At 37.4% G+C, this 15814-nt stretch overlaps 1 protein-coding gene across 2 annotated transcripts in view; it reads left to right on the top strand.

Moving 5' to 3' along the window:
- Positions 1-3695: 3695 nt before the first annotated feature.
- The window catches only part of LOC140160634 (uncharacterized), a 33018-nt gene continuing 20899 nt past the window's right edge, over positions 3696-15814 (top strand). For both annotated transcript variants that reach the window (XM_072183900.1, XM_072183892.1), the window contains exons 1-5: positions 3696-3991; positions 9246-9503; positions 10411-10503; positions 10837-11124; positions 13675-13869. In XM_072183900.1, coding sequence (XP_072040001.1) covers positions 3919-3991; positions 9246-9503; positions 10411-10503; positions 10837-11124; positions 13675-13869 — 907 coding nt within the window. In that variant the 5' untranslated portion in view covers positions 3696-3918. The remainder of the gene's footprint in view (positions 3992-9245; positions 9504-10410; positions 10504-10836; positions 11125-13674; positions 13870-15814) is intronic.

Raw genomic sequence — 15814 nt, 5'->3', positions numbered from 1 at the left:
TTACTTCGAGGACTGTCGACTGTATCAAAAATTTAAAAAGTACCAAATTTTAATTATTTGTATTATCAAATGTGTATTACAGGACATTCCTCGTATTCAGAATGCAATTTGATATGTCTGGTGTACTCTCAGCTCCCACAAAAAATACGGGAAAACATCGCTAAACGTTAAATATTAGATCCCTTACGGACTGATTTTTTTTTATCCCCCCTCCTCCTTTTTAGGACCCAAAATTTGTTTGATCCTCCATATTTGCCACCACCCACCAAAGTATTTATGAACACTCCCTAAATTAGAAATAAAAACTAACCAACATAACAAACATTGAGGGGCATGTCCAGAAACCTTCAAGGGGGTGCGAGAGTTCTTCAACAAACTTGTACGGGTATGTGCCACACAGACTTTCAGATGCTGACATTCTCTATACCTACTTTTTGGTGTTTTTGCAACCCATCAGTACTGGTACCATTTTTTAAAATAAAGCCCCCAAATTTGCCCAAATTGGATGTTCTTAGGAGCACATTTTCCCAAATGCGCCCAATTGGGTGCATTCGTCTTCACTGAAATCCACATATCGATATACCAAAATTGCTTAAAGGGCACGCCAAAACCATGTCACATCCCTGTGCACCTTTAATCGGAGAGAACTGTCCCTCCGGAGGAGGGTTGCTGAGTTGCATACCTGGGGCTGAGTGGTAATGTATAATACAATGATTTTTCATGTTTTTGAAATAAACCTGGGTGCTCGGTTTGCACAATCCTGGGCATGTGGGCACGCGCCTGATATTAAAAGATAAAATTGCTAAAAACTAACAAAAATTAAGTATAACCATAAAAAACAATATGAAAACAATAAGTTTTGCATTACAAGATTAAAGTTCAAGTGGTTGTTACATATGCATGGCGGAAAAGCCTCACCCCATTTTTACTAGATGGGGTGAGGCTTATAGGTTAGGTCTACATGTAACAATAGTTCTACAGCATATCAACGTTGTCTACGGATGAAAATTTGGACTAGAGTATTGTTTTTCAAATTCGGACTAGGGCAATGGTTTTCAATTTCGGACTAGCGCATTTGGACTAGCGCAGCGTCGGACTGAAGGAGTGTTTTCCAGATTCGGACTAGCGTATTGGTTTTCAGTTTCGGACTGGGACTGGCGTAGTGTTTTTCAGATTCAGACTAGCGGCGTGTCGGACGTGCAGAGCGTATTAGATTCGGACTAGCGGCGTTTCGGACTGGTGCAGTGCATTTCAGGACTAGTGGCCTGTCGGACAAGTGGCGTATCAGATTCTCCCAAGTAAGACGCATATGTGACCATCCACCCGTCAAACCGCTCGTAAAGTCGGCAAATTGTATTTCGAGTTACAGTGCAAAATGTGCATAAAGGTTGTATTCATAATGTACCTAATGTTTGTCCTACATGTTTCTCATTTTAATCCAGTCAAACACCAATCTTTAATCCTATTGTTGAAGAGGATAATATCTTATTTGTTTTTAACAGAGAGGTCTGAGGAAATGCGTTTATTGGAGTGGCTGAAGCGTGAGCTTGAGATTGGCAGCGACTAGCAGTAGCATGTGATTCGAACAAGAGCAAGTTAATGCTGAGATGGACTATGGAGTGACACATTTGATTCCTAATGCATAGGATATTATCTTTTAAGTATTAACTACTACAATATGAAAGGTCAAAAAATACTGGAAAACATCGCTAAACGTTAAATATCAGATCCCTTACGGACTGATTATTTTACCCCCCCCCCCTTTTTTAGGACCCAATATTTTTTGATCCCCATGTTTTCAACCCCACCAAAGTATTTATGAACACTCCCGAAATTAGAAATAAAACAAACCAACATAACAAACATTGAGGGACGTGTCCAGAAACCTTCAAGGGGGTGCGGGAGTTCTTCAACAAACTTGTACGGGGATGTGCCACACAGACTTTCAGATGCTTTTTGTTATTTTTGTAACCCATCAGTAATGGTACCAATTTTTCACAATAAAGCCCCCAAATTCGCCCAATTGGGTGCATTGGTCTTCACTGAAATCCACCTATCGATATAGAGGGTATTCATTACTACGTCATTGATGTGATTGCTCATGCATAAAATTCCTCCACATAGGTTGTTTAGCTTAATCGGGAGAGTGACCTCTTGAAATGATGATCACAGTTATCTTTGAGTTATTACAGTGAGGCCCACGTACAATGTTCAACACAAAGTGAACAATACTATAACTTGGAGGACAAACAAACCAACACCGCCAAATTCGACTGACATGTGTACAACGTGGGAAGCTATGGGGAAATTGAACACTTGTTGTCTGATCATGCATGTGTTTATGGTTCGGGTAGCGGTTACTTAGCAACTCTCGTTCCGCTTGGGTTTATTGCATACACTCTATACCAAAATTGCTGAAAAGGTACACCAAAACCGTGTCACATCCCTGTACACCTTCAATCGGAGAGAATCCGGGAGAGAATCGTCCCTCCGGAGGAGGGTTGCTGAGTTGCATACCCGGGGCTGAGTGGCAATGTAAACACGATGATTTTTCATCTTTTTGAAATAAACCTGGGTGCTCGGTTTGCACAATCCTGGGCATGTGGGCACGCGCCTGATATTAAAAGATAAAATTGCTAAAACTAACAAAATTAAGTATAACCATAAAAAACAATATGAAAACAATAAGTTTTGCATTACAAGATTAAAGTTCAAGTGGTTGTTACATATGCATGGCGGAAAAGCCTCACCCCATTTTTTTTCCTGACCATTCGGACATTGTGAAGTATGGTCAGAATTCAGAAAGGTCGTTGACCTATGAACATTTTTCGTCATAGCGCCCTCTTGAAAGGTCTGACACATAACAAACTATACATTTTTGGAGTCCTCATGACCACACGAGTAATTTGATATATTGCTTGACATAATTGGAGCATTCTGTAAATTTGACCCCCATGTAACCTTGATTGACCCCTCCCCGGAATGCCCGGAAGTTTCAGGAGGTGAGCCCAAGCTAAATTGATTCAGAATCAATCAAAGATCCCAAAATAACTTTCAAATCTTTGTTCTAGATGGTCACGAACTCTACACTACGGTCTTCTACTACATGGCATTTAAATTTTTTCGCTGCTTTGTATCACTATTGATTGTTACTTCAAATCCGGGCTTCAAATACGAGCCATGTTCCAACTGAATGCACGTCTGGTTAAGAATAAGGAACATTAAATTTTGACCATAAATGCTTCAAACAATCTGCTGTGGTTTATAAAACTAAAAGGAATCAATGCAAGATTAAAAAACATTACTATTTTTTTCTGAGTGTATTCTGGTTGTTTGATTATACAACACAAATTAACAATGGAAGTTAAGCATTGTTGAAAACTAGAATTCAATGTGTGCGACACGATTTTTCCAAGTACTGCCGATTTATCGGTTTTAACCCGTACCCGCATGACTTGTTGAACATGTTACCCCGGACCTTTACCTTTGACCACCACCCCCCTCTATTAAGGACTCAATTTTTTTATCCCCTTTTTAGGACCAACATTTTTTTGACTCCACCCCCCCATATTTTCAAACCTCCACCAAAGTATTTGTGGTCACTCCCTAACAACACACTGCCTGTAGAAAACCATTGAACTTGAACATTTTTTGTTATACGTTTTCTACCTGGAACCATTGTATCTATGGAACAGGAACTATCATGTCGTATAGCGATAAATTGTGTAGAACAAGGAAGTTGTTATAGCGTATAATACATCACATGGTTAATATTAATAATGTGACAACGTACGAGTAATTAATATCTGTCGTGTACTTGCGTCGTGTTAATAAGTGAATAAATTATCGTCTCTATATCCGTTGGTCAGGCCAGTAGGTTAATTTCAAAGACAAATCACATCTGCGGTGATTCAGAGTATGGATAGCACTGAAACAATCCTCCTTTTCGCAATCCTTATTTTTGATCTGTCTCCGGAGTTCATGGTGAAAGGTGAGTAGATATACGCAGAAAATAGGAAACTTAAAATGGCAGTCGTAGTTTTAATAGGGTTTATTGTGTTTCCGATTCAAAATTACGATTCCTTTGTTATATCAGCCGGGTATATCAGGCTGATATAAAAGTTGATTTTTTTCTGAACCACCTTTGTCGTAATTGGGTTCAATATTGAGCAAAAAGGTGATTTAGTACTAAGTACCCACCCCCTTAGCAGTGGCGACAAGGGGGGGGAAATGCCCCCCTCCCCTCCCACTTTTGAGGCAAAAAACCCCAAATCACATAAATTTCCACTTTTTGCGGTAATTTTCTACAAAATGGGTTGATTATGCCCTCCCCTGAAATTAAGTTTGCCCCCCCGTGCCCCCACCCAGAAAAAAAAAAATCCCGGTGCCGCCACTGCCCCTTTATAGTCGGATTTAAGTAAAATACTGAGTAAGAAAAAAATCAAATACAATTTTTTTTTATTGACTTTTTTCTGGACCACCTTAGTCGTATTTGGGTTAAAGCCATTAAAGGCCCTTTCAGTGATTTCACAGGAACATTAAAAAAATGGAAATTTGTCAGAGTTGCTTAGAAATAAAGAATAAGTCTACAGAATTTCATTAAACCACTTTTCCCCTGAATACATCGACAAATTAGTCAAAAAACAGAAGTTTTAGAAAGGTTTTCTACTTCAACTCAGATCGACTCGAGAAAATCGAGATTTTCGTACAGTGCGCCACCAATCGACTGGAAAAACTTCCTAGTCCAGTGTTTCTAACACAGTGGAAGTAGAGTCTAAATTGATTTAAAACAGACGCTTAATTTTTGTAGTAGAAAACAAAATAAGCAATTAAACATGTTAAAGGTCACCGAGGCAAACTAACGGTCAATTCAAATATGAAAAACAGTTAAAATTGTGTATTTTGTTTAAAATAGTAGCTACTGATGTAATAAGTAGTAGAAACAATACGCAACGCGTGTTGGTACGTGGAGAGTGAGCTTCTTTCGATCTCGAGTCGGACTTTTTGTACTGTCAGTATCAAAAGTCCAGAATCATGCAAATGTTTTATTTTGTCTAAAATACACGGCTTTCGATCGAACCACTAGCAGGCTATGTTAGCACATCTATGCCAATTACAAAGGTACCAAAATCTGAATTTTGATGATTTTTACGATCGTCCGGATGAGCAAATCACTGAATGGGCCTTTAAATGTACGATCTTATAGTATGAAATTGGTCAATTCAAACCTGATTTTTTGTGGCATGTTTGTAATGTTTACGCATGTCCTCAGCCAAATTTGTTGTGTATACATAGTCAACAGAGCAAAGTTCGACATAAACGGACAAAATACCCAGTAGGGGTTCTTTCACTTAACCTTGTTATTTCAGCTCAAAATGGACAGAAACCCTTCCCGACAATTATTACTAATATTTATATTTCAGCATTTTGAGTACAGAATAACAAATTTAAAAGTTGAAGGATATCGTACATTAGGGCTTTAGATATTGAGCAAGGTGGTTTATTTTTCCCGAGTCAAATCCGAGGTTCTTTGGCCTAGAACTCTTATTTCCTGTACTACTTTTTGTGCTGGGTTGCCAACGGCAACCCAGCACTCATTGCTTGGGTTCTGTTTTCTGTTGTTTCTATAAGTAATTCATGAAGAAAACAGAAACTTGTAAAAATGTTGCAAAAAAATTATCAAAATGGTTATGACAAACAGAAATACTAAAATTGGCCTGTGCAGATATCAGAAATATTGTGTTGATTTTGAATGTTAAGGTGAAATTGAAATAGGTATATGTTTTAGGAAAATAATTTTTCTGAATCTAGACTAGGAAGTTTTGCTGGTTCTCTTCACTAGAACAATATCTTGGCAGGCTATGGGATCATGTGGGCAGACACAAGGGGTACCATACATGGTTTGTTGGAGTTCAGTATCTCAGTGTGTTGTATGGTATAGTGATCCAATATCTCTGGTGAGATGGCTACCTGCTGAGTTATGATGACATATTTTATTTACACATCTTACTCTATTCATGTTCCTAGTGGTCTGTCTGTGGTGGTCTGTTATCTTAATAATATATGTTGGATAATTTTCAACTACATGTAACATGTTTGACCATGCAACATGCAGTAAACATGGTAAAAGTTGAATCCCTCACATCGAAGACCTGTGTTAATAAATAAGCAAGATCACTGAATATTGGAAATATGTACTTTTCCTGGTAACACGATGATGACCAAAAGCTATTGATGCACATATCACCTTCAAATATTTGTGTCAATTTTTATGATGCCAAATATGTCACAACTAGAATGAAGCTTTAGGGCATAGGTCCTAAGTAATGATTGAATTTTTAGGATATCAGTAAACAGTCAATTATTGGCTTTAAAGGTGCTATTTTGGGGTTCATGGTTTTCAACTATGAATGAATTAATCTATACTATAAGGTGCGAACGTCGGTTGTTTTTTAGGCCACAAGACCATTTAGCAATCCATGTATGTGGTGTGTATGTGCAGGGGTGTTTGTACCCTAACAGTGTCTGCTTCCTACTCATGCCATCCACACCTGGTGATAATAATATTTGAGTAGGAGGACAATACGTGAGTGGAGATATTTGAGGTCAAAGGTCATCTAGGTGTCAAATGAGGTCATTGTTGATTTAGATTAAGCGATGGGGGAAATTGCTCACCTTTGTAAAAGTAAATATCAATGTCAAACATTACCTAGTGATAATAATCTCTGCGTAAGGGAGCATCAGGTGAGTGAAAATGTTTTGAGGTCATAGGTCATGTAGGGGTCAAATTTTGAAATTGTTCGTATTGGGCTTTAAGTTGGTGAACGTAAATCTGAAGAGTAGTAACAACGTAAAGAGCATATGAATTGAAGTATAAGAATTGGAATGGAACTGATGTAATGAATCCAACTGAGTCATCAGTATCTGGGATACTGATTTTGGGGTTTGAACCAACCGAATCTTGCCACTTCAAATTATTTTGACTATTTTTACAAAAAGAAATATGAAGTTACTCATTTGTGAACAACCATCTCCCAGCACATCCCTTTTTGAAGGGATTTTTATTATAGTATAACCGAAAATGCTAGTGCCAGTTGCACGAATTTTGACCAAACTTGGCTACAAGAAGCACTGACCGACCCAAACAGGGATCAAAGGTCATATGGGGTTCCCGAATGGGGGTATTAGGGATCATTTTGTAAACATCGTAAAAATGCTACCCGATTAAGCTTAAACTTGGTGCCAATCATCCTTGATATGAGGGTAGCCTAAAAAAGTCAACCTGAGTTCACGCGAGGTAAAGGGTCAACTGAAGTCAAATGTTAAACGGGCCCGAATTGGCTTAAACTTATTGCCACGCATGCATCGTTCATGTGAGGGAAACATGAAAAAATCAAAGGTCAAGTGAGGTCAAATGCTAAATTGGGACCGATTGGGCTTAAACTTGGTGCAAATCATCCTTGATATAAGGGGAACCTCAAAAAGTTAACCCGAGTTTACTCGAGTCAAAGATCAAATGAGGTTACATGGTGAAATTTGCCCTACTTGGGCTCAAACGTCATGCAAAGCATCCTTGATATGAGGAAAACACGAACAAGTCAACCTGTAGTCGCCCTTGGTCAATGGTCAAATGAGGTCAAATGTTAGGATATGCCCGATGGGCTAAAGCTTATTGCCAAGCATCATTGATGTGAGGGAAATAATTATACAAAAAATCAATCTGAGGTCACCCGAGGTCAAAGATCAAATGAGGTCAAATGTTAAAATGGGCTCGATTGGGCTTAAATGTGATGCAAATTATCCTTGATATGAGGGAGCATGAGTAGTCAACCCGAGATTATCCGAGGTCAAATGTCAATCAAAAGCCACCGCCTGATATGCGTGGCTCTTCAGCCACAGTAGCTCTTGTTTCATACTGCCCCCAAGACCAAGTGAATCAGAGTTATTGCAGGGAATTTCGATCTCCGGGAATTGAGAGTGAAAATGTCACAATTCAGGGGCTGTGCAATAATTATGGGCCCTGGTGGGAGGGTAAAATTGGGGGGGGGTTAGTGGCAAAATAATATTTTTGGCGAGCCAAGGGGGGGCAAGCGATTTTTGGCACACATTCATGGGGCGCCTTTTAAATAAAACGCTTTAGGGAAAACAGTACGGGAACGCTTAAATATGCAAATTTTCCTGCTCGCTGCTCTCCCAACATGTATCTAGACCATTTAAGGTTTGCAAATTGGGATGCCAACAATTTGGCATGTGAAAAGGGGGGGGGGGGCAACGATTTTTGGCGTTTCCGTACTGTTTTCTTAAGGAAAGGGTATGAACGTTTGGACAGTATTTATTGTGGGACATTAGAGCACATCAGACATATCGAATTGCATTCTGAATACGAAGAATGTCCTTCTGATATCAAATAATTTTGATTTTTGAAATTTGCAATGTAATACACATTTTATGGCAAATCATTAAAAATTGATATTTTTGATATTTAACAGTACTTGAAATAAACTTTATAAATCTGATGATTTATACTTAAAGTGTATGTAGGTGGGATGAAAAGCCGACGATCAATTGAAAATTTTGACCTTTCGTATTGAAGATATGGATTTTTCCCCAAAACACCACAAAAAAATAGGTCTTTTTGGGAAAAAAATCCATATCTTCAATAATAAAAGGTCAAAATTTTCAATTGATCGTCGGCTTTTCCTCCCAGCTACATACACTTTAAGAATATATCATTAGATTTATAAAATTTATTTCGAGGACTGTTATATATCAAAGATTTGAAAAATATCAAATTTTAATAATTTGTCATAAAATTTGTATTATATCGTGAATTACAAAAAATGACACTTATTTGATATCAGAAAGACATTCTTCGTCCTCAGCATGCAATTCGATACGTCTGAGGTGCTCTCATATCCCACAAAAAATACTGTCGAAACGCCATAAACGCTCATTCTAGATCCCTTAAGGCCTTTTAATGCGTTTTATTTAAAAGGCGCCCCCACGAATGGGTACCAAAAATCCCCTCCCCCCCCCCCCCTCTCGGCTTGTCAAAGATTGCTTGCCCCACGTTGGCTCGCCAATAATTTCTCCCCACTCCAATTTTACCCTCCGACCAGGGCTCATAATTATTGCACAGCCCTTTACGTAGCGGGTGTTCTTGTTTCCCTGCATGGTGTATATTTACATACTTTCTTTCTTTTAAGAGCCGTCTCGACTTTGTTATCTTCTTGACTAATTATCAGCCATAGATATAACCGACATCAGGTTAATTGGATCACCTGTCAACACTCCAAATGCAGGAAGAGTCCAGGTGTATGAGCAAGACCAATGGAAGGATGTATGTCATGATGGGGACAATGGAAGCGACAAAGACTGGAGTATCGAAGAAGCCATGGTGGCATGCAAACAACTAGGATATCTAGAAGCAACTAAGAGTAAGAAAGGAGGATTTGGAAATGGAAATAGTGACAATGCCATTGCTGCCTTTGATTGTCATGGAGGTATGTGACCACATTATGAGAAATGTGCGCATTTTAAAGGTTCTACCTTTATGTACGCAGGCACAAAAGTGTGCTGGCCCTACTTCTTTTCCTCACAATTTCCAATTTTATTTGTCAAATAAAACATTGCTAAATCCCAATCCTTTAGTTAGTTCTATAACTGGCAATAAACATGATAAAAGTCAATAGAAAGCAAAATTATACTTCTACGCTAATCAAATTTGGAACAACAATCTTCAGAGCAATAACATCCGCTGAAGACGTTGGTTGACCCGGTGAAAGCGCTCCGGTGAGTGTACCAAATTTGAGTAGCGTAGCAGTATAATTTTGCTTTCTATTTTAGTACGTTTACCGCTACGTATGAATATACATCATGAATCTACATCATTATATGATTAAAGTCAAAGTTTAATATTTTGATAATATTTGGAGATAAGGGCCAAAACATGCGTTTGTAGGGTTTTTTTCGTATGCTGTGACAATCAAGCCAAGAGACTTTGATATTTACTATAAAAGAACTTATTTTATGCATTCTAATTCTTGTAAAACACTTTTGTCTTACCCATTATCTTTTCTTACCAATTATCAAAATTAGCATGACATATTTAAAATTATGAGCAAACTACAGCTAAAAATAGACTTGTGTCACGTCTTTGAATTATGTGGCTACATTTGTTGGAAAACATGCAATATTGCATTTTTTGTCCCATTTTCCATCAAATTGCAAAAATATTAAAATTTGCTTTTATTGTCAGTTAGAACTAAAGGATTTGGATATTGCTATGAATTTTGTTTTGGAGGGAAATGTTTTCACAAAGCACACTTTCATTACAGTTTATGAATAAATAATTAATTTATAATACACTCACTTCATCAACTTCAACCGCTACAATGAATGTTTTTATAGATGAATCAAATCTATCGGAGTGTTCATCCTTGTATGGGCCTGTAGATGAAACCCAATGCTCAGACAACAACGATGCTGGTGTTATTTGTGCTGGTAAGCTGTTAAAAACTATTTTATTCATTTATGTATTCATTTATTCATTTACTTATTTATTATATTGGTATCACCCGGATAAACGAGACCCATTGCTATTCATTGTACGAATAGGACAACTTCCCGGGACAACTTAGAGGGTTTGAAATCCAGAAGGGAGTCGTACCTCGTAAAAAAGCATCGGTACGACAAGGGTAATCATTTTGCTATATACTACTTTTTATTTCAAAATCACAGTGAACTGTAACAATAATGAATTCTTATAATCTAACAAGTATTTTCATCAAGTATCACGGTGTTTGAAAATTGATCAAGTTCTTTCTACGTTTTCAGTCCCTGATGGATACCTTGGGTGTTACAGAGACGACCAACAAAGAGTACTTCCCAATGCAATGTTTGATGGTGAGATGTCAATAAAGATGTGTACGAATTTCTGTCTCAGTCGAACTACGACGATGAGATATGCCGGTGTTCAAAACGGTAACCAATGTTTCTGTGGTGTTGAAAGTAGTCACTATGCCAGACTGGGAATGGCAGCAGCAGAAAATGAGTGTGATAAGGCATGTAGAGGAAATCCAGATGAGATATGTGGAGCCAGCTGGCTGATGTCTATTTATGACTGTAAGATTTGCATTATCTAAAATACAACCAACAAACAAACAAACAAAAAAACAAACAATAAATAAATAAATAAATAAATAAATAAATAAATAAATAAATAAATAAATAAATAAATAAATAAATAAATAAATAAATAAATAAATAAATAAATAAATAAATAAATAAATAAATAAATAATAAAAAATAAATAAATAAAAAAGAAAACATGTAGAGTAAGTGAATTTAAAAACGTTCACACTAACTTAAATTCGCTTCTGCGCCTTCAGTCCGTCGGGTGTTGATGGCTCTGATGGTTTCTGGATTCACACAATAAGTACTGTGTTACTGTGTAACACGGTACTTATTCAAATAGAGTACCGAAATGATGACGTCACAGAAAACTTTTTTTGCATTTCAGCGTTTTGAAATGCAACAAAAGAAAATTTTATGACGTCACACTTCAGTACTCTATACAATTATCTCAGCTATAAAGCGGTTGTTGAGATACAATCCGTTGAATGGGAGCGATGTTTTGTAATTTCCATACGTTTGTCTTACGTGTGAAACCTGAGAACCAAAAGAGAGAGTTACATCTTTACATCTCACCAAATACTTTTGAGTCGCACCACTCTGTGGAACACAAATTAATTGTGGACAGAATACTGTTACACAGAAGTGAAGTAGTGACGGTACCTCTCACCTTCAAACAAAGAGGAGGATGTAACGAATCAGCGCGGCGCTTTGAAGTTGTGGATACTAAGATTGGGGGAAAGAAAGAGAAATCCAGACTGTGTCCGAGGTCACCAGGAGGGGCGAGCGTCTAACACAGTAGATGTTCCAACTGCCTTTAAACTTCACCAGCCATTGCCTCAGACCGACCTTTGTGTCCCCAAAAGGCAACTGTCGATATGAGACAGTCAAGGACAGTAAATCTCCTGTTAGTTCAGGTTGTAACGTCGCTACAAGCAGAAAGCTCGAAAAGAAGCTTGCTGAATATTCAGAATAAGGTTCGATAGTTCTAAGGTTCGATATCACTAATTTTAAATACGGCTCGCTATCACTAATTTTGAATAAGACCCGCTATCACTAATTTATTAAAGGTTCGCTATCTCTAAGGTTCGCTATCACTAATTTTGATTAAGGCTCGCTATTCCTAAGGTTCGTTATCACTAATTTTATATAAGGCCCACTATCTCTAATATTATATAAGGCCACTATCTCTAACTTAAAATAATGCTTACTATCTCTAATTTTAAATAAAGTCCTTTCCAATAAATTCATTTTATGTATAAAAGCGCCCTCGAGTTTATAGTTTATATGGGTGAAATATACCCAAAAAGTATCAATTAAAACAAAAGCCATTTCTTAAAGACACTAAAACTAAATTACAAGATAAAGTAGTCGAAAAATAAATAAATTAGCGAACCTTATAGCGAATTAGAGATAGCGGGCTCTATTTTAAATTAGAGATAGCGAACCTTATTTTAAATTAGAGATAGCGGGCTTTATTTTAAGTTAGAGATAGCGAACCTTATTTTAAATTAGAGATAGTGGGCCTTATTTTAAATTAGAGATAGTGGGCCTTATTTTTAAATCAGAGATAGCGAGCCTTATTTAAAATTAGAGATAGCGAACCTTAGAGATCGCGAGTCTTAGAGATAGCGAACCTTGGAGATAGCAGGCCTTATTTCAAATTAGAGATAACGAACCTAAGGATACCGGGCTTGTTAAAATTAGAAATAGTGGGCCTTATTTAGAATTAGTGATAGCGAACCTTAAATATAGCGAACCTTCAATAAATTAGTGATAGCGGACCCTATTTAGAATTAGTGATAGCGAACCTTATTTGAAATTAGTGATATCGAATTTTAGAAATACCGAACCTTATTCCAATATTGAACCTTAGGTATAGTGGACCTTTTTGTAATTAGTGATAGCGAACCTAAGAGATAGCGTACCTTAGAGATAGCGGTCCTTAGAAGCTCTTAGAGACAGCGAACCGGCGCTCTTGCAGTTTCATACCAAATGGCCTCCATTTTAGGAGTCAAACACACGCAAAAATATCGGAGTATATGCCTACTCCAATGTTTTTGTGGACGTTTTCCCGTTTCGACAGACGTTATACGTTTTGGTTCACCGCATCGATTTTCGGTCATCCAAAATGATCAGCTTTGATGGCCTTAAATCCACGCATTCTGCGGCGGAAGACGTTGCGTCTGTCACAACGGCAAAACCAACGCATAACGTCTTTTTAAGTTGTTAGAGATGTCGTGTTTTCAGTTCTAAGCCCGGTGTTCTATAAGCAGGTTCATGGCCTTGGTTTTCAGCTCAAATGATTAGCTTCGTTCTCCTGCGACTTTTTCAGCCCGGTTTTCAGCATGCAGCGGAATAAAATGCGGATGCCAAAAAATAAGGCGTTGCGTCTATCACCCGCAAGAGCCTATATTGATATACTGGCCTTTTTACTTCTCTTTTTGCTATTTCCTTTGAGGGTGATGACAGTGACCACGGTGATGTGACAATTTTTCTATACAAATAAGACCTTTATTTTTTATTTTTTTATTTTGCCAGTGACTTTAGGCCTATCCTGCGAACAGCCTTCTCTACCAAACGGAACAATCATTGGAGAGGTTTTCTCATTCGGTAATTGGGTGATATTTACATGTGAGTCAGGTTATGAACTGATCGGAGACACTGTGCTGCAATGTGTGTTAGGAGATACTTTAAATGAGGCCAGCTGGAGTGGAAATGTTCCCAACTGTCAGAGTATGTATGCTACTATCCTCGTTGCATATAACAGATTTTTTTTTCATTAGTGTTTAAAGTTCCTCGCAAATACTTTGACAGCGAAAAGTAACTAAATATCTATGAATTACAATCATTCCTTTAAAGGAATTATGGCAAGCCCTGTGATTTCCAATCAATATTTTGGTAGTAGGCCTATACAACAATCAATATTTTTGCTCCATGCATCCAAGGAGGTTATAAAATATGTAAACATGGCTCCTTTTATGGCGATTTGATTTGCCGACAGGCTATTCAAAAGTGGTACTATTGTTTTGAACAATATGGTTTCGCCATTAAATTTTTGGTAACTGACCCGACAGCATATTAACGCTTTACACCGCAGGCGAGTATCAGTAAGTGACCAAAACAGAATAATGTGTTATTATTACACATCCCCAAGGGTTTGTTTGCGATGACTCATTTGGTCGTACCCACACAAACCTTCCAGTCTGCGGGTTGCGAAGGCTTTAATCCATCGTCGTTAAGCACATTTTAATTGGATTACGTAACTGACACGCTCCTCTGACTGCTGACTGCACTGACGCTGACCAGTGCGGTAAACAACACATTTTGGGGACTAAATTAAGATAAAACGCAATCAAATTATGATTCAAATTCCTTATCCTTAAAATTTTGATTATCAACAACGTAAACTTGAAAACCGACTTTAAATCATCACAATCGGCCACACAACGGCTGAGATGTATGCGAATACGTTTTGTATATAAACTTGGTCAATTCGGCCCAGAAACAGTGGCGAAAACAAAACTCAAAAATCACTTTTTCAAAAAGTGCCCCTCCAGATTTCAGATTTAGGTTGAGACATGTTTTCGTGAAATTCACACAAAATTGCATGGCGATAATTATAGTGTTAAAGAAGCACGTTTTTCTATCGCTATGGGAGCCCAGTAAAATTATCGATCTCAATGGGCCACACAACGAGTTTCATGCATGCTAATAAGTTCTGTACACAATGGTACACAAACCGGTTCAATTCGGGCAAAGAAAACAACACTCAAAAGTCCTATTATGTCAAGCAATAATGCCTATTATCCGTTTTACCTGTTTTCTGAAAAATATTAGAACGTTTAATTCACAAAAGGCTGTAAAATCAATAAAATTTGGTTTCCGTTGAAATTTTTGTTCCGAAATGGCTATCCTTCAAGCATATGACAATTATTTCTGATGTGGATAAGAAAAAAACATACTCTTATCATCTTCTTGGACCTCTCGAAGGCATTTGATACCATAAATCATGACATGCTTTTATCTTAACTCTTTCATTATGGTGTATTCGCGGCATTGCCTTCGAGTGGTTCAAAAGCTTTCAATCACCACAATTCATCCATCTCTAATATCTCTTGTGGAGTTCCACAAGGCTCCATCCTAGGGCCTTTACTATTTATTTTATATATAAATGATATAATTCATACTAGCAATTTCTTACTTTTATTTTATACGCCAATGACACCAATATTCTCGCATAAAAAGGATTTAAATATTCTTATTAACACTGTCAACAATGAACTTGCAGTTTGGTTTCAAGCTAATAAGTTATTTCTCAATGTCAATAAATCACATTTTATGATTTCCAAAAATTTATTTAAGTTTGCTATTACAACGCTCAAAAGTCACTTTATCTTTAATCATGTTATGATGTTAATAAAGCGTCTCCAAATTTCAGATTTAGGTTGAAACATATTTCCTAGAAATTCACAGAAAATTGCACGACGATGGGCATTTGTGAGCGAAACAGGAGCATTTTTACTAACGTTATGGAATATCTAGACCCAGTAAAATTCCAACACAGGAAGTAAATTTCCGGGGGTTGTGCTACACTTGTTAACTGGGTCTGGTTACGTCTCATTGGTTAGGCCCTACGTTCACAAAAAGTGTAAATGTGTGGCATTGATGTCTTTTTGAT

This window comes from Amphiura filiformis, chromosome 1 (genome assembly GCF_039555335.1).
Source record: "Amphiura filiformis chromosome 1, Afil_fr2py, whole genome shotgun sequence".
NCBI lineage: Eukaryota > Metazoa > Echinodermata > Ophiuroidea > Amphilepidida > Amphiuridae > Amphiura > Amphiura filiformis.
Note: the sequence above shows the minus strand (reverse complement) of the source record. Positions and strands in the feature narration are given on the sequence as shown.